The sequence below is a fragment of the Oculina patagonica genome, chromosome 11, assembly GCF_052425735.1.
Source record: "Oculina patagonica isolate OP01 chromosome 11, crgOcupat, whole genome shotgun sequence".
Classification (NCBI taxonomy): domain Eukaryota; kingdom Metazoa; phylum Cnidaria; class Anthozoa; order Scleractinia; family Oculinidae; genus Oculina; species Oculina patagonica.
In genome coordinates, this window is record NC_135768.1 from 9,429,361 (window position 1) to 9,448,526 (window position 19,166).

At 38.8% G+C, this 19,166-nt stretch overlaps 1 protein-coding gene across 10 annotated transcripts in view; it reads right to left on the reverse strand.

The window, feature by feature from the left end:
- Positions 1-16,028, reverse strand: part of LOC144630188 (uncharacterized) — a 64,577-nt gene extending 48,549 nt beyond the window's left edge. For 7 of the 10 annotated variants that reach the window (XM_078488496.1, XM_078488497.1, XM_078488500.1 and 4 more), the window contains exons 1-17: positions 15,813-16,028; positions 14,796-14,878; positions 12,670-12,828; positions 11,970-12,062; positions 11,465-11,557; positions 10,658-10,756; positions 9,309-9,419; positions 8,862-9,062; positions 8,150-8,350; positions 7,354-7,395; positions 6,562-6,866; positions 5,308-5,830; positions 4,280-4,517; positions 3,238-3,284; positions 2,214-2,587; positions 1,286-1,772; positions 642-759 (exon numbers count right to left, since the gene is read on the reverse strand). In XM_078488496.1, coding sequence (XP_078344622.1) covers positions 642-759; positions 1,286-1,772; positions 2,214-2,587; positions 3,238-3,284; positions 4,280-4,517; positions 5,308-5,830; positions 6,562-6,866; positions 7,354-7,395; positions 8,150-8,350; positions 8,862-9,062; positions 9,309-9,419; positions 10,658-10,756; positions 11,465-11,557; positions 11,970-12,062; positions 12,670-12,828; positions 14,796-14,878; positions 15,813-15,898 — 3,260 coding nt within the window. In that variant the 5' untranslated portion in view covers positions 15,899-16,028. The remainder of the gene's footprint in view (positions 1-641; positions 760-1,285; positions 1,773-2,213; positions 2,588-3,237; positions 3,285-4,279; positions 4,518-5,307; positions 5,831-6,561; positions 6,867-7,353; positions 7,396-8,149; positions 8,351-8,861; positions 9,063-9,308; positions 9,420-10,657; positions 10,757-11,464; positions 11,558-11,969; positions 12,063-12,669; positions 12,829-14,795; positions 14,879-15,812) is intronic. The other 3 variants (XM_078488501.1, XM_078488503.1, XM_078488494.1) reach the window with 2 other exon arrangements.
- Between the last annotated feature and the right edge of the window lie 3,138 nt (positions 16,029-19,166).

The window sequence follows — 19,166 nt, forward strand, 5'->3', positions numbered from 1 at the left end:
AAATTATTTGACGCATATAAACGCAAGTATAGCATTCTAAGCTACAGACATCTTCCATAATTTTTGCTTTCTGTCTTCTTCAAATGACCTACTGACCGTCTGAATGGACGGACAAACGTACCAATGATTAAACGAGCAAAGGAACGAACGCAAGCACGACCGCACGAACGAACGAACGAACGAACGAACGAACGAACGAACGAACGATTGAAAGACCGACTGAATTACACAGCGAGTGAGTGACTAAAGGACTTTACTTAGCAGCGGTGTAACTAAGTTACCAAGTGAATGCAAAACTAAGTGACGTAGAAGGTGAGTAATAAAGAAACTGAGTGACTGCTTGATTGAGTGACTGAGAGACTAAGTGCAAAAACGACTGAGTGACTAAAGGACTTTACTTAGCAGCGGAATAACTTAGTTACTAAGCGACTGGAAAACTTAATGACGTAGAGGGTGAGTTATAAAGCAACTGAGCGACTGCTTGATTGAGTGACTCGGTGACTAAGTTCCAAAACGACTGGGTGAACGAGTGACTAAGCGACTGGGCGACTACTTTGCTGCGCGACGGAGCAGTGGCCTGACCAACTCACTGATTTGTTTAGCAGGTCTGTTTTTGATCATGATAAGCGAGTCGTGCATACCTCTGGCAGTCGCCTTCTTGATCAGGATCCAAATCCTCGCAGGTTTGAGGACAAGCCAAGGAACCATTGTCGTGTCTGTGGCACTGTTCAAGAACCATGTCTGCTCCGCACTTGAAATCTGAAGCAAAATGTCGAGCTTGGTTTAGAAGAAGATTGCATGAAAAATATGTTTTCACTTCGGTCATCCTGTTACTATCTACGTGGCATTTACATTTTGTCACTTTGTAAGGAAAAAACAACGAACTATGGCCTTAATTCTTTTTCTTACTTCCCAGCTAAGCATTGCAAATGAATGCGTTACCAGACTGTATTAAACAAGTGATTTTACAGAGTTTAAAAAGAACATTCAGGGAATGACTTTTGTTTAGACACATTTTGTTTATATATAGATTTTTTTCGCTATAAATTTTATTTGAAGATTCTAGTTTCTTCTAAATGTGTAACGTCTGATTTTAGAGTATTTTATTGTATTTCTCGAAGATATTAGCTACTATTGTTAATATACGTAAATATTATAAGATACTTTAAAATTCGAGAGAAAAAATAGTCTATGTATATATGTATGTAACTCATGTCGAAGCGAGTTGGTCAAGTAGGCATAACAATCTACCCCCCTAGGCCTGGTAATGAAACAGTTTTCTCACCTTGAGCGCAGCGCGCAACATAATTTCGCCATCCGTTCACATCGATGTCCTTCCTCGCGCACTCCTTGGCGTATCCAGAAATCACGTTACACAGGCACCCCTCGCATCGACAGCCGTCCTGTATACACTTCTCATGGTACTCCTTATAACTGATTTCGTTATGGCAATCGGCGAAAGGCCCGGCGGGATCTTTGATGACGCTGCATTGCTCCAGAGTCCAGTTCTTGTTCTGCAGATAGATGTCGCAGTAATTGATGGAGCTGACGACGCTTTCCGAGGCGCATTTTTCCACTGAGCGATCTGGGACCAACCACTCCTGTGCGAACTCGTCGATGGTCACAATATCGTCATTACTGCGCATGTGAAAATCGTCTTCCTTCATGTCGTTAAACGTGCCGCAGAGACCACAAGTTTGATCTTTTAATGTCGAGTTCACCGTCAAATACGTGTTATAACCCGTCCAGTGGATTGAAAATGCGACACCATTCTGTGGGATAAAAAGAACAAATTAGTTTTACTTTCGGGGAGAAATTTTAAAACCCTCCAATAACCCCTTCTTTGTTTAAGCCTTTACATTTAACTTTTACAATAACGTCACTATTGAGTAGTACTTTTAGTGGTGCTTTTTATTGTTATTGCACTGTACAAGGAGATTTTAAGGTCTCTGAATAAAACCTTAGTGTGCGAGTATTTAAATGAAAGCCATTGAGTAATACTTTTATTTAGTACTGTTTGTTTTAGATTGTCTGTAGCCACTGAAATCGACCATTAACATGAAAGTTATTGAGAAGTATGTTAAAATCTGATCGTGTTTAAATAAAGGATGATGATGATGATGATGATGATGATGATGACCGAAAGTGCCTTTTGTTATGTACTACAAGGCTACAGAAACTTCTGAGTCTGCGAACAAGAACAAGTGAAATACCTGTAAGTCGACGTGAATGAAAATATTTCGATCACCCAAAAACTCGACGTCCATCTTCTCCGTGGAGTAATCCCTTGTGACGCTTGTGGTGCTGCCATGTTCGGTCTCAATGGACGCGGTTGGTTTCTTCGAATCATCATCGACGTCCAGTATCAAGAAAGGCTCTCCTGTGACATTCACGAGCAGCTCCCGTCTGCAGTGTGAGTACAAAGACGAGCAGTACCTGTTACGAATTGTGATGGAGAAACCCCTGTCTGTTCCGTTAGGCAGGTGACAGTGCTCGGACAGGACATAGGCGCACTGCTTCAAGTGCATCGTGTAAGACTTGCCATCAAATGTGGTGACGTGAGGATCGCCGATAACCGAGCAAGTACCTGAAAACAAAATTACGATTAAACTAAGGTTTCATCGCAACCGTCGTGTTCTCATAGTGGCTATGCTTCGCATGCGCTGCCCACGTGGCCCGAAAATGCGATAAATCATGTTTTAGACCTAAGCGGAAGGTTGTATTAACGCAATATTTTTTTTTAAAAAAAAGGAAGGCTACATAAAGGAACTGTTTAACCCCAATAAGACAATATTATGCAAGGTAAAGGTCACAACCTTCGCAGCTAGCAACCGTTTTACACGATATTCTTGGAGTTACGGTGAACTATTAACATTTGCACTTATTTAAACGTCCTTAAATTGACGCCTTAATTTTCGTGAATTAAAGTAATATCTGTTTTCTTGACTCAAAATTTTGAAAACTCCCAGTTGCAGGAAATTTATTAATTGTTTTGCTCTGTTTGACATATTAAATTGATCTTTTAACCTTGTTCAGAGAGCTATCTTATTTTGTTTCTGTTGAGTCTTTGCTATTTGGGTTAATTACCATCATCAAGAAATATTACTTTCTTGTTCTCGTTGACGTCCATTCTTATTTTTCCATGTCCCTTTACAAGTTTAATTTTCTATAGCAAGGTACAAGATTAATTCGAGTGTTTCATTAACTGATTTGATTACACTTAGTTAAATCACTGACCTGGACAAGGTTTCTTTTTACACAACCACTCTCCTCCGTTACATGTGCTAAAAAAAAATAATAAATCATTGCATTAGCAAAGTTAAACCAATCAAGTGAATGAGTTCGACAAAACCAAAAACGAAACTTCCCTAACAGCAAAATGAAAAAGCAAATGCAAAACCATTAAGCGAAAATGGGTTATGCGTGAATGTTTCACTTTCGCGAAGCGAACGAAGAATTTTAGTGCGGTGAGTTTTATTGAAAGAAAGAAAGAAAGAAACAATAGGCGCTGAGTTCATTGTTTAGTTTGCCGCCCTAGCATGATCTAATGAGTAGTGTCGCGCATTCATAGCAACCAATGAAAACAGCTCTTTCTTAGCGTCTATGAATATTAACAAGCGTCATGACAGATCTATAAACTTTCTTTAACTGTAAGAAAATGTCCCGAGAACAATAGGCATTCTACGCTATGCTTTTTCAAAGCACACTGACAAAAACACATTTTCCAGAGCTAATAAATTACGATAAGTAGCTCTTGTTATTTCGTCCCTCGTAAATACCACGCCTAGTAGATTGCCCTTTGCTCCGTGCTGTAATATGCTTAAAATAAATAAATAAACATTAAAATAATATTCAATTCTTTTTGGTGAAAAAAAAAAGCAGCTTTTAAGTAACACGAGGGCAAAAAAAGTGTAACATGAGTGCATTATTGTACTAAGAGTGGAAAATACGACGACAATTTTCGAAGTTAGTCCGATGAAACACGAAGACACTTAATGGATGCCGAGGTTACTCTGTGTAGTCCAAAGATCACCCGAAGACATCCAACGATTGGGATTGATATCTGCCGAACTACAATTTTTGTTGGCCTTTTTACTGATAAGATACCTATAATAAAATTATAGGACGAGAAATGCACATATTACAGCACTTACTTGACTCGGAATGCGATAGCAAAACATTGACGAAGACTTTTGAAGTGGACGAATAATTTGGAGCTGACACTTGAACAAAGACACAGACAACAAATACACAAACAGACCGGCAAAGTAATTCTCACCATGTTTCACAAGGCTCCGCCCTTATTGCTCCATTGGGGTATGTCACCTTTCGGTACAAGCAAGAGCACTGGCTTTTTTCAACACACACATTGCCGTCCAGCCACTTGCCCTCAGGACAATGGCATCCATCAGTACACGGTGAGTTACACTTGGCCTTGTCACTGTTTATGTTTCGGCATGTCAGAGGGCAGGATGATCCACATTCGTTGTACTCGAACCCAACAGGACATTGTAAAGCTATTAGACAAACAAGACCCATTTGGATTGTGCTTTGAACGCATTTCGAACGTTCAGAATAAACTGAATGTCCTGAGTATTGGGAAAGTTTATCTTTAGTTTGCTTTGAGAAAGAGGTTTTCAAGAATTTAGGCTCTATCTCACGACTTATGTTTTAAATGAAATACGATTTATATTATGCTCTCTTATGTCATGATCTATGTTATACTGTCTATGTCACGACTCTGTATCACGAACTGTGCTCTTGTCACCAACAATGCTCTACCCTCTAGTGTCACGGTCTTTGCTTAGAGGTCCAAGTTACGACTCACTATGTCATGATCTATGCGTTACCCTCGATGTCACGATCTATGCGTTACTCTCTATGTTACGATCTACGCTTTGCTCTCTGTTTAAACCTTTGATATATTCTGTACGTCAATGCTGAAGACATATCTTTTTTAAGATGGCATATAAATTGTTTTACTCTTCTTAATCTTTCTTGATCGTTTTAATAATTATCTTTATAATTTTAATAGTTTATATTTTTTATATTTTATACGATTTCATCTTACCTGTAAAGCGCTTTAGAATATTTTTATATAATTTTAGTGCTATGTAAATTAAATTATTATTAAATTATTATGTCGCAATCTTAGTTATGATCTGTTTATCACGATAAATGCGACGCTATCAATTTGTCGCGATCCCATGCCAACCAATTCATAGAAATTATCATTTTGATACCCTGTTGGTTTATCAATAATGTCGGGAGAAAATTATTTTCCGATCATTAAATATGTTTACTTACGACAAAGTTGAGGTGTTCTCCATCCCTTAAGCGTGGTGTTGTGATACCACGCGCAGACACGCGCGTACAACGCGAGAGAGTCACACATCGCGTCTTGCCTGTTTGTGTACTGCGTTTTGTACATATCGGACATACACATCCCAAAGAACGGTTTATAATCGGCGAGGTTATGACAGGGCTGGAATGCGGGATTCTCAATAACACTGCAATCACGCTCAATGGCAAGTACCTCTGCTGTTGTCCTCTTGGGCGGCTTTATAACCAGACTGTTGTCACAAGTGGTCTTTTGCTTGAAGCTGTCCGCAAAGGCGTTGATTTCGTCTTGCGTGGGGTTCAGTTTCACATTGCCCTGGATGTCGGTGAAGTCGTTGGTACCGTTTCCGTCATAAAGACCGCACAAGCCGACCAGCTTATGATCTTTAGAGAGCTTGTAGCTGTCAGGGACTTTGATTATGACGTCTTGCTGACCGTCCCACAGAATGTTGATGTGGTCCTGGGATTTCACTAAAACGTAGCGGCCGCTCTGAAAGGGAAAAAGAAAACAGTTCGTGACTACGTGTCAAAAAATCGTTGCACATGCCAGATAGAGTGTTAGGTGCCTTACCATAACTGTTTAAATAGGCTTGACAAGACTAAATTCACGCCCCCCACGCGCGTTTTTTTTTTTTAGCCTTTCTTATAGTTTTGCCAGAACGAGTATATCTTTAAGAAATTTCTCACGCTTGTATGATATGATAGGAGGTTGGTTGAAGTTCTATTAGGAGTCACTTTGCCATAAGAACTTTCTTAAGACAAGGAACTGATGGTTGATATCTGTTTTGCGATTTGGAAAAGGTCCCGTTCAAGAAGACAGGGAAAATTATTTCGAGGATTTCGTTTAAATTTCTGCGAAGTTAATAGCTTGAGCGAATAAGTCTTTCTTCACGCACCCAATTCATCTTCCTCGAGATAGAAATTTGGTTAGAGATAGGGCCAGTTATCATAGAAGTAACAGCAAAGAAAACCACCTTATAAAATTAAATGTTTCGGGAGTTTGGCGGATCAACGCGGTGGTGTAGTGGGGAGAAGGGGATGATAGCATGCCGGAGGTGCCAGGTTCGATCTCGGGTGGTGAAATGCATTTTTTTTTTTCAGTACAAAAAAATTGAAATGATAGTGGAAAAACAATTGTAACTGTCTTGGCAATGGCATTGACTGAACTCAGATTATTTTCTTTATCCCATGCTCTAGACAAGTGAATTAAAATTCACTGACCTTTTTCATATACGGTGCCGTCGTTGTATGTGGAAGATCAATCGCTTTTCCCTCCACTTTCACGACAAATGAAGTGTTAGTCTTTTTCCCCAAATGCACGTTTACGCCATCTATAATCAAGTCCAAAGATTTTTGGCACGGGTTGTAGATATCACAGTTCGGGTCACCATTGAGAACAACCTTGAACTGCTCAGGGTTCTCACTGTCCAAGACAAGCATTGATGAACAGGGACCTGAGAATCTGTAGCCAGTGTTGTCGAAGGTGTTGAAGTGCTCTCTGCCATTGACAAAACAACTTCCTGGTGCTATAACGGTCAAAAACAAAGAAACATTAGGTTAAAAGTTTGTACTTCTGTATAAATCGCGAGAGGTCTCTCTTGGGGTGGTGGGCGAAGGCCTTCCACTATGTAAGCGTGAGTTATTCCCTCGCAATTTATGAATTGGAATATCTCAGACTCCCCCCTCCCACCAGCCTTTAGCCAGCTTGCTCTACCCAGTGCTTAGGTCTCGTCTTAAAATAAATTACATGTGGGGAAATTAAAGCACCAGTTAAAAAGCATTAACTTAGGTTATCGCGGTCACTGGGTGTTAACTCCGGTAAGGAAATGAAACTACACAAGGCAAACGTGACTCAAGACCTCTCCAGGCTGGCATCGGTTTACCGTCAAGAGGGCGACTACGTTAAGAGGGCGGGTTGGAAGCGAGATTTGGGTAGTTTAAAAGATATTCTTTGGCAAGTACAGACAAAACTGTCTTAAGATGAGGTTGATGCGTGTATAATAATAGACTTACCATCTATGGTCGGCGGTGGTGCAACGTTAGTGGGGGCAACAACTGTAAAATTGATAAAAGGAGTTTATTAGAAAAACACAATAAAGCAGCGATGCCAGTACACCCGTTAATTAAACTTATTACAGCTTAAAACGTTTTAACCAAATCCAAGGTGCGTGAAGAAGCTGAAGAACAAAAACGTTACGCTTCAAGGCTTGTTGTTCAAGATAATATTAAGTTCTCCCTAATGATTGCTACACATATATCAGCGCCAAGAACTTGGGGGTTCATAAAGACAAAATCTTTAAGTTCGTGATATTCTTTCTTTTCATATCCTTTTTGCTTAGAATGTAGTAACAATTCAAGGAGAAAATAGAACTTGATGGATGTTGGTGCTTTAAGTATCTCAAGATTTCTAACAAAGAAACTTTACCTCGAATTACTACCTTCTCTTCAGCTACTTACAATAGGTTCAAGTTGTGGCCTATGTTACGTGGGAAAAGCATTTGATCACCTCAAGGACATTTCAAGTCAATGAAATATAGTTTTGGTTTTACGAGTACTTTCGATTAACCTTTACAAATACGATCATTCTCTCCATGTAGGCACAAACTGGACAAAATCTGGGGCCGAGAGGTGTCTCGCTCCCAGATTCTGCACGGCGGTTTCCGACCTTGCACTTCTCGCTCAACAGACTAGGAAAATAAATGGGCTTTTCGTAGTCGACCCAATTAGGCTTAATAATGTTGGAAGATGTTGGCTCTAACGTTCGCACAGTTTGACAAGGGCTAGAAAATATGAAAATAGAGTAACTTACGGGTGCATTTTACTTTGCAGCTCTGCTCGCTGACAAAGTTGTTTGCGTTTCCAAGGCAACCCAGCGAGTTGAAAGGTTTGCACGATTTGCTGCTAGCGTCGTAGTAAAATGACTCGTTGGCACGCTTCACGGAACTCGGTGCGATTCCATAGCCAATGGGATTCCAGATCTTCTTACAGATGTCGTTTGTCTCTGATGGAACTGCAAAACAATGATTGATAGAAATTATGAAAAGAAATTGGAATTAAGGTATCACAGAAGGAAAATTGGCGTTTTCGTTCCAAGTCAAATTGCGTGCAAATCATCAATGATAACCCCAATAAAGTATATATTTTCTGAAAGCTTATTGAATAAAGATTGTAATTTTGGATTCTGTTTTGATCATATAGACCATAATAAGCAATGCCAGCATTTTGTTTGCAATTATGTTGTGCAACATTAGGTTTATTTGAGAACACATTTACATGAGAGCCAAAACTTTTATGTGGAATTTGATCTACATATATTGGTCTAAAAAACGGTCTCTCAGATTTTTCTTTTCTTGCTCCATTAATTTTTTATGAATTTTTAAACTTTAAAATGGCATTTTTAGGGCTTCTTTAGGATTAAAAATTCATAAAAAAATTAATGGAGAGCTAAGGCTACGTGATATCAGTGCCGCAAATTTATCAACGGATCTATTAAAAATATTTCCATATCACTGGTCACTTACCGCAATATTTCTCACACTCTGCTTGGTTGAATGTTGTATTTTTCACAGAACATTGTTTATCCACTTGGTCAAGATACTTGAAACAAGCATTCTTCGCGGCAGCATTGCCAGTAAAAATCTTGTCGTTGTTTTGCATATAAAAGGCTTCATCGAGAAATTGCGCACTTACTCCCTCACTGTATGGCATTGAACAGGGATTCACTGTAACCAAAATATATTAAAGGTTACATTTATGTTACACAATATGATAGGTAGCTTGGCAGGCAGGCAGGTAGGTAGGTAGGTAGGTAGGTAGGTAGGTAGGTAGGTAGGTAGGTAGGTAGGTAGGTAGGTAGGTAGGTAGGTAGGTAGGTAGGTAGGTAGGTAGGTAGGTAGGTAGGTAGGTAGGTAGGTAGGTAGGTAGGTAGGTAGGTAGTTGTGGGCACTTAGCGTGGCTAGGCAACTTACCTATGTCGCATCCAGAGCCGTGGAATCCCGGTTTGCATGTGCACATCATTTTACTTGAAGTAGCGTTGTACTCACAGATACCACCAACTCCACAATCAGGAGAACACAATGCTAAAAAACAGTATTGCATTAAAAATAAAAAAAATTGATACTTCAAGAGCTTTCTAATAACACTTATGAAAAATAGCACTTCTTGTACTTGAAGAATTCCAATGTTCTTCGTTGGACCTTTTGCCCCAAATAGCACAGCGTTGTCCAAAAGTTACCTTCGGTTGCGTTTGTGTCCCAAATATTAACTTTCCAAAGGCGAAGTTATGGTAAACTAATTACACCTGAACATGTTCTCCCTGAGTGTGTTTCTGCTCGTGAGCTCGAAAAAATGGCAGTTTGATTGTTTGTTTGTTTTTCAAAAATTGGCGTGCCAGTTTTGGAGCAAAAAGTATCTGAAGGAAGAACTTAGGGCCTGTTTATATGGAAGAGAGTTGTCCCTGGTAGGAGGGTTACCCTCCATACCGAGCCACCCCGGGCGAGAGAGCTTTTCATACGTTTCTTTATAAATATCTGCGAACTGTTTATATGAGAAATTGCAAAGTTGGCTCGGGGGGCAGGGTGACCCTGGGTGGAGGGTCACTCGCTTTGATGGTAGGGTGACCCTGGGGAGCGAGCCAACTTTTTTCCATATAAACAGTTTGGTTATTTTTGCCTCGCCTACCAGGGACAAGTTGACACACACGGAGCATGCGCAAATGCTAGAATCGGCCAAAACAGCATCAAGTCGGCGGAAAATTTGTCTAAAATGGTCTTCGTCGATGTTTCAGCGTTCCTGATTTTAAAAAAGGCAGCCTTAATAGATATTTCAAAAAGCTCTCGCCAGTCTTTTGAACCGAGAGGGCCAAGTTTGGCTCGGTCAACAAGGACAACTTTCTCATATAAACGCTCGGTAAAAGATAGCTCGGGGGAAAGGGTTACCCTCCTACCAGGGACAACTCTCCTCCATATAAACAGGCCCTTAGTAAATAGCAAAAAACTTGCTCATGTGTCCGACTAAGCAAGAAATTCTTGTCAAGAAAGTAACAAACTTCGTGACGTTTCGCAAAATAACGCTGTACATAGTAGTAATAATACTTGTTAAAGGAACTTTTTATATTAATTTAAACGAACAAATGAACAATGTGAAAGAAAATTTGGTAAAGAAAACTAGGTAAAGAAAATTTTGCTGTTCGTTCACACCATGAAATAAAAATTGTCAAAAAAACTTTTCAAGAAAAACTTAGTGCGTGCTATCGCCAAGAAAATATTTTTGAAGTTAATACTTTTTTCAGCGCTACAGCTAGCTGAAGTTCACTTACATTTTTCGCAGTTGGTGTTGCGGTCGTACCCAGCTGTACACTCACACACGTTTGGTAATTTACACGTTCCGCCATTTTGACAGTACGGATCACAAGTGGCTACCAAGATAAAATGCATAGAAATACATTAAAATAGAAACTAAAGGTAAAGTCTGCGCCAAGCCCAGTGGCCATACTGCCTGAGTTTATCGCGGTTTCTGAAGCATTAAGTGAAAAGGAGTATTTCTACTAACACCTGGATGGGATGCTAATCCATTGCAGGGTTACCCCTTTGCGGCCCCCCAGTAAGGTGTTCTTTTATGTAAGAAGACATGTGCAAACGTGCAAAGTTCCCTTTTTATCATACTCAGCCAAGTCAGTCTGACTTAAGTCCGAAATAACGGACTTACGATTGACATGTTCATGCCTTACTGCCAATTTTTATTGTTTAAAAAATATTTACTGTTTTTATAAAGCTCTAGTGTATAATCAGAATCGTTCTGAAAAGGAACTCTTGAGAGTCGAGAGTCGCTCGTTTTGTCAAGCTTGCGCAGTAAGGAGCGAAGAGTCGAATTACGAGATAGGTATCATATCTCGAATCGAACTCAAGATACTTTATGTTATAACTTACTGTGGGGGAACCACAGTAAAATAAAACCAAATTAAAAAGCAAAATGACGTCTAAGAGATGATGAGCGCGCCACTGTCGGCGTTTTTTTTGTGGGAAAAAAAAAAATTGCGAGGCAAGTGGCACGGGGAAAGGGTTCCGAGAACCAGCGCCTATACGTGAAGACCAATATCACTGCAGAATAAAGCCCTTTTTCTTACCTCTGTCGCAAAGATCTCCAGCCCAGCCTCCGCTACAAACACATTCGTTGTTCACGCACGCTGCTCCATTTTGGCAGTTCTTGGTACATTTTGCTAAGCGAAATAAAGATAAAATAAATTAGTCGTTGATTACACATTGTTGAGTAAAATCACTGCAATTTGATGAATCATAAAAACAATCGTTTCATATAGTTTGCGCTGCCATGAAATTGTCAGATCGAGAGATCAAAATCTATTTCCTTTCAGACGGGAACTGCTCATTTCTAGACGATAAGTGCAGTTGCCCACGAAGTCATCAACGATCAAACAGAGGTACCAAACAAAACGTAATGTTTTTCTCCTCTGCGGCTCAATAAAACTCGGGTAATATGGCTTTGGCGAATAACTGTTAATTAGTGTGGGGAGGGACCTATGACAGAAATCCGGCAAAAAGCTGTTTATAGCCTGTGTGGCAGGCGTCGAAAAGAAAGAAGAGATTGCTGGCTGTTAAAAATCTTTTACTTACGGTTTTGGCAGTGGTCTCCTTCCCAGTCTCCTGTACACTGACACTGTCCATTTTTACAGATGCCGTCATGCAAACATTCAGGGTTGCATTTCTCTGAAACAGTAAACAACATGCACAATTCAAAACGTTACTTTGGACATGTTGGAGACATTAATTGAGTCGTCACTCAACGCTTACCAGGATCGTTGCGTGACGCTTTTAAATACCCTTTTGCTGTGATAAATAACGGGGGAGAAAGATAAGGAGGTACAGGATATTAGTGGAGACGTTACTTGAATAGTCACACAACGCTTACCAGAATCGTTGCGTGACGCTTCAATTAACGATTGCGAGAAAAGACCCTTTGACTGAAAGGGAGTTACAGGCATATAAGTGGAGGCGTTACTTGAATCGTCACACAACGCTTACGAGAATCGCTGCGTGACGCTTCAAATAACGACTGCGAGAAAATACCATTTGACTGAAGAAAGGTACAGGTATATTAGTGGAAGCGCACCAAAAAAACATTCCAAATACATATCAGGAATTGTCTGGATGCTATAACGTCACTGGTCTGTTAACGAAAAAGATAGCCATCCATTGTTCTCAATTTACGCTTTGATTGGTCAACTTTCTTCAAGTGGCCCGGTTTGAGTAGCCGCACTTTAAACGTGGGGGGAGGGGGGTGACGTTAACTCCTTATATTTATTTTCAAACCTACCTTGTTTACAGTCGATCCCAGTCCACCCATCGGGACAGACACACGTATTGTTGACGCATGTTCCGCCGTTTGCGCACATTGGAACACAGACGCTGTCGTCATTCTGTACCGGAAATTGACGCTGCGCGTTTGACCTTCTTAACGCTCCGTACGGATCATCTGAAAAAGAAAGTTAAATATGGGTTATTTACTAAACGTGGGGTGGATATTGGTGAAGTTTTTTTGTATGTTTGTGGACCGAGTGTTTATGGTCCATAATCAGCCGTTTAAAATCCAGCCATCTTGACGGAACAAGTTTGGTCAATAAAAGACTTATTATTTGGCGCAAAGAACACCATATTTTCCTGGCGGAACCTATCGGGCAATCCCGAGCGGGCAAGACAGCCCCATATTGCCCGCTCGAGTATCCAACTGCGGCGCTGGATTTGGTTTATCTTGCCCTCTCGCAGAGCTAGCCATATAATAAAAATCGTAATGTAGCCGGCTATTTTAAGATTTGTTCAAAACTACTATGTTATGAACAGAGGAAATATACTCTGAAAGGAAGACCTTAGCATAATATAACTATTTAGAGGAGAGGTTTTAACTTCAAGTGCGTATAAACTAGCGTGTCCTTATGGCGAGAAAACGACGGTGTTAGCTGTTGTCACTTTAACTAAAAAAAAAAATTTCTGCATTGCGCTAATCCATAGACATTGTCCGACGGAAGCCCACTTTTGTGTGTTTGTGAAAATGCCCTAGTATCGTAGACCAGTTTTCGAAATAAAGATGAATTCGTTCTTTAAAAATCATGAAACCATGCAACTTGTGTCTTCAATGAACTCGACCTTCTCGATTTTGTCGATTACTAAGTTTTATTAAACTAAAACTTTGTTAGAACAGTGCGATCCCGATTTTTCGAACCTTCAAGAAAAACGAAATTTAGTTTGAGAAATTGGAAGTTTGAAAAAAACGTTAAATTGTAGTCGTCTACTTAGTGAAGCGAATCCAAGGGAACGAATTTTGATTCGAGTTATCGGAAGGTTCGAGTAATCAGGATTTCACCTTTTTTTCGCTGAAAATTTAAAGAAGCAATATCAAGTTTATAAGGCCAAATATGGTACGAATGGTTTTTTTTTTATGTGGGGAATTAATGACAAAATTTGAAAATAGTGAAAGTAATTTCTTGTCTAGCCGCGAAAATTAACTTTATTATGCCAAAATACTACTGTTTTTATTAGTTTTTCCGCGGGGGTTTATGGCAAAAATGTGATGTGCCCAAATGAATGAAAGCTGTATTTTGATTCCTTGTCTAGCCGTGAAAATTAACTTTTTTAGTCACGTGATACAGGGTTCTGACGTCAAGCACCACATAGCAACCAAGAACAAAATGGTTGCTACGCTCGCGTTTCTATCAAAGAAAAAATTTAATTTTCATTTTTACGATTTCGTTTGCCTTTTTCCCATTAATCTCACAGAAATCGTCCGCGAATTTGGAGAGTAAATATTTTGAACTGAATGATTTAATTTCAAGCTAGAACCTAGGCTTAGGCTTTTTAATATAACTTGCGTTTATAAAATACTAAAATTTTATTTGTGAATTATTTTTCAAGACAGGGCCTTCACAGTATAATGTGTTTTCTAATTTTTGCTCAGACACCTTTTTTTACTTTCTTGGGTCTTAATTACTGAATTTGTCCTGTTTCTAAAAATCCGAAAAATCTTTCGTGTTTATTATTTTTTTCCGCCGATTTACGTTTTCTAGTCATTGTAATTGTCATAAAACCGCAATACTATTTTTTTAATCCTACACTGGAAATACAACATAAAAAGATGAACAAAATCAGGTTGACAATATATTTCGATTTAAATGAAGTAAGAGCAAGTCATTAGCTAGGGGCAGTAAATCTTTAATATTAAAGTCGCACAAGTTTTTAAAAAAGCAGAGAATTATCGCGCACGAAAATCGAACATATTTTAAAAATAATACTATCTTAATGCACTCTGTCCTAGATAATATCGTGAGCTGAATATGGTTTAAAAAATAAGCAAAGTTATATAACCCGCGCAGCATCTTTCTTACAATTGAAGATGAAATATGAACATTTACAATGGTAAATACAAGAAATGTACACGCGTTTACTTACAACTTCGGAAAGACCTCTGATTTCTTTCTAAGTCGGCCAGGCCATCAACTTCTGCTTCAAACGTTTCGGGCAATTCATTCCTGCTAAAAAATATTTCAAAAACATAGTTACATAACGAACTAGAGAACTTAGATCTATTACCGCCTTTATTTTGTAGAAAAATATAACATCATTTTTAAGTCATTTTCAAAGCGAGAAATGGGAAAATATACCGTCCACATTTGTGTAAATAGCCCGCAATTTGTTCAATTTGTACGAAAGAAGGGTTGTTTTTTTTTCTCTCTCTCTCTCTTAGCTGAGTTATCGATATTGGTCTTAAACACGTACTTATAATACAAGTTTTTTCTTTTGTTGAGATTTATTTGTACCAATAGGTTTGTATCGTAATTGAATAATATAAAGAAAAATCTGAAAAAACCAGGGACGTAACGCATGAAAAACATTAACTCTTGTAAAAGAAAGGACTCCAAACCTTTCTGACTACTTTCGTTCAATTTTCCGGTTTTAAACGAAATGAAGCAAATGTCAGAAAATTATTTTTTGAGCGAAAATATCAATTTCAATACTCTGGAAGATTATAGCTTTTTCGTTATGTTTAAAAGTTGAACCATATCTCTTCAAAATTTTGAGGAAGAACTCGAACGGTTTAACAAGATTCTTCATTGAATTCACGATTTTTCTCGATTGTGAAATCAACAAGCGACAATCATTTAAAAATAAGACAATTTTTACAGTTTTTAGAAATACTTCATGACAAATGAAGCACACTAATCATCCTTCTTCAATTTTTTTTACATTTTTCCTTTATCTATCAATTCGCAATATTTTCCTAATCTTTTGCTCTCCCAGGATGGATTAAGCTTATGTAACACGGCATCACTCTCGTACAATTTTACTCGCATTTCCTGACATTTCCAGACGGTTAAAATAACAGGTTAAGTCTTAAAGAGAAAACTTTAGAGCGAATTTTAAGCCAAAACAACGCCCAAACATAGATATTAAAAAATCAGCATTTACCTTATTCCATCGGCAAATCCAACCGCGAGAAACAGGGTTAAGAAAACGATACGGGTCACTGTGTGAAATCGCGTTGTTTTACGCATTCTATTACAAAATGATTTCTTTTTTGTGTTTTTGCCCCCCTTGATTTCAATCTTGGTATAACTTAGCGAGTTAACCAGGCTTTTTTCTGCCTTTTAGGTTTCTTCCTTCAGGCCGGGTTCGGGGGCTGAAAACTTGTGGCCTGTAATAATGTTGATGGTTTCAGCTAAAGTAAATTTAACTCCACTAACAAACAGCGATTTTCTGCTCAGCCAATAAGGTTTAAGGGGTGATCAAAAGATGGTTTCAAAAAGGTTTTCTTAGTCATGGTGACACACAATTTTCGTCACCTTATCCCACAAATATCAGGAAAATCGCAAAATGCGCCGTCTCCTTAGAGATTTTCGCATTGTCCTCGTAAAGAATGCTGCCTTTTAGCCACTAACCGTCCGAGATTTCCTCAAATACAATCAAAAATCAAAAACGCAATTACCTAAATAAACAGCGTAATTCATTTCTGCTTTTGCTCGGGGAAAAACAAGTAAAAATATAGCACGAATAATGAAATCTTCGTTGTTATATTCTAAAATCACAGTCGTATTTTGCGTTTTTGGCAAAAGTTGACCTCAAAGTAGAATTCCGCCGGGGCAATTATTCGGCCATGACTGAAAGTATAAAAAATGAACCTCGCGAAACATCTTTTAAAAAAACCTCGAAAAAGTCCGGAAAAAATATCCCTTTAGTAAACCTAAAAGAATTCTCGTTATTGGGACGGGTGGAAAAATTCTCATAACTAAACTTTCTAGAGAAATCTGCTTACGCGTGATTTTCGCAAATTATTGCCTGTCCAAAAAAACGCATGTAATAGAATATGACAATTTATTTCCTCCTAATCCCGAAATCTTAAGAAAATGAAATACCGCTAAAAATGTCCACTGAAATCATTTGTCATGGCCAGTTCTAGTTTTGACTGATTACAACTCTATGCATTTTGTTATATTTTTCGCGTTTAAGAACCCAATACACTTATACGCCTTTATTCGTCCTCAAAACAACAATAAATAAGTCATTCCAAATAACTTTATGCATGTATTCTTTCTCTATCTTGTTTAAAATCATTCTAAATCTTTATACTCAAATCTTAACACTGTCATTTTGAGCAAAACAAAAGATTTTCTCTATTATTCACATTTAATCGAGGCATGCGCCAAAAAGAAAAAAAGGAGGCGTCTGGAGCGGCAACCAAAAAACTTGCGATTTTCGGTTTATTTTTTATCAAACAAAATATTACTTCTGAACTCCGGTATTATTTTTCAATTTCCTTCTTTTTCTACGACAATTTCGCTATCAAACTGCTTTAGGGCTCAGAAATATAATATTAGGCGAGATGTTTTAAAAATTCGTCATGATTTTTCATGGGTCGGTCGCGCGATTTATGATTTCAAAATGATTTCATGACAAGAGTGGGTGGCCATCTTAAGCCATTTTTATCATTTCAGTTTTTTTGATAATAGCCAAAGCAGTAAGGAAACCATTAAGGCATTAAAATTAGATTCATTGCTATTGTTGATCAAATTTGGGAAGAAAGACGTTTAGAAGGTTCAAGGATTTCACATTAACACCCCCAGATTAACAGAGAGCTTGTCTCAACTTAAAAAGAGTTCGAGACATTCCACGGCGTTGTTAGGTCTTGAAACGACAAGAAAATGTTTATTGTTGCTAAAACAATTATTTTGTAAAACTTTATTACAAATTTCTCGCAAGTACAACTTTTACCGCCAATAAGAAATTTTTAGCGTTTAACTCTTATAATTCGCACTTCCAATATCCAGACAACACTCTCTGTGATAAATATAGCCGATATTTTAAACTAAACGAAGCAAACCTCCGAATTAAAAAAAAAACATGTCTTTCCACCTCACTTGGACAAACAAACATTTCTGAGAAAATCTCATTTTCATCGTTGTCAAGTTGTTGAAACTACGCCCACATGAATACAAAATACCTGCAGCTACACACCGGAAGCACGTGCAATACGCACAACGTTCACGTGATCATATTATTGGCGGGCTGATCTCGTTGCCATGAACACGATACATAAACGATAAGTATGGGGACTCCGACCTTCAAGCTGAAATCACGTTCAATGCGCTCTCGGTTCACGTGAAAAAACCCCGGGGGGGGCACTCCCATACATGAGCTATATAGGTATGTGCCGCTGTGAAGGGTATGGTTTTCAAGCAGTTTAGTCTGGGATAGGGTATAGAAATCAGAGAGTTTTGGTCTAGAAAAGGGTAGCATTTGCCGGGAAACCGATCGACGGTGACAAATATAGTCCAGAAACTCGGAAGAGAAAGAGGCTTTCCTAAACGTAAATAAAATCATCGCGGCATCGTTGTTCACAGATGGTTTTCCATTAAAACACTGATAATGATACAGTTCTAACAAAATGCAAGTCTGGGATAGGGTAGGGATTTTCAGTGTCTAGTCTAGTATAGGGTTGCAAAAATCAGCTGAACATGGTCTGGTTTAGGGTAAGGGCTTCAAATTCCCAGCGGCACACCCCCACCCAAAAATATACCGGGTGCCCCCCTCCCCCCCCCCGGGGGAAAAACTATCAGTGACGCACTTTGAGCCCAGGCTCCCAAGTGAACGCTCCATTGTGATATGGGCGCTATGATTATTTTATCATGTTTTCGACAAGGAGGTCATCCCATGTTTATGAGCTACACTTTGGTGTACAGAGTTCAACTTGGGAGTTCAACGCACATTCCTCTTTCGTTAACAGTCGACGCCATTTTAGCGAGAAAAGGAATTTTTTGCTATCATCGATTTTTTTTTCTACAAAGTGAACCTAACTTAGGTCTAATCATTACCGCCTTAACAAGCCCCAACTCATTATGTAATAATGAGAACACAGGACATCTGTCTTACTTTAGGCTATCACTAAAGAACGTCTGTCTAGGCTTTTTTATTTCGTGAATATGGATCAAAATTGCACAATGATCGTCAGCAAATACAAGATGATTTAAAACTACACTGTACAGATCCCTACGGCCACGATTATTTGCAAGCAGAACGGGAACCGCGCAAGAAAAACCTCTGGCACCCGGGGGTCTAAAATTGATTTCTACTCACAATCTAAACGCAATTTTTCGTGTCTTTCTGCCTGAAACGGCGTTTATTTTCTGGTTCCACTTCTTTAGCAGAAATCGGCCGTCCATACATTTTTTTTTCTATTTTTATTTACACACATAGATCTACGCACGCATAATTAGTCGACAGTGGAGATACACGTTCAGGCTATCGGCTCAGTGATGGGCACAGGGA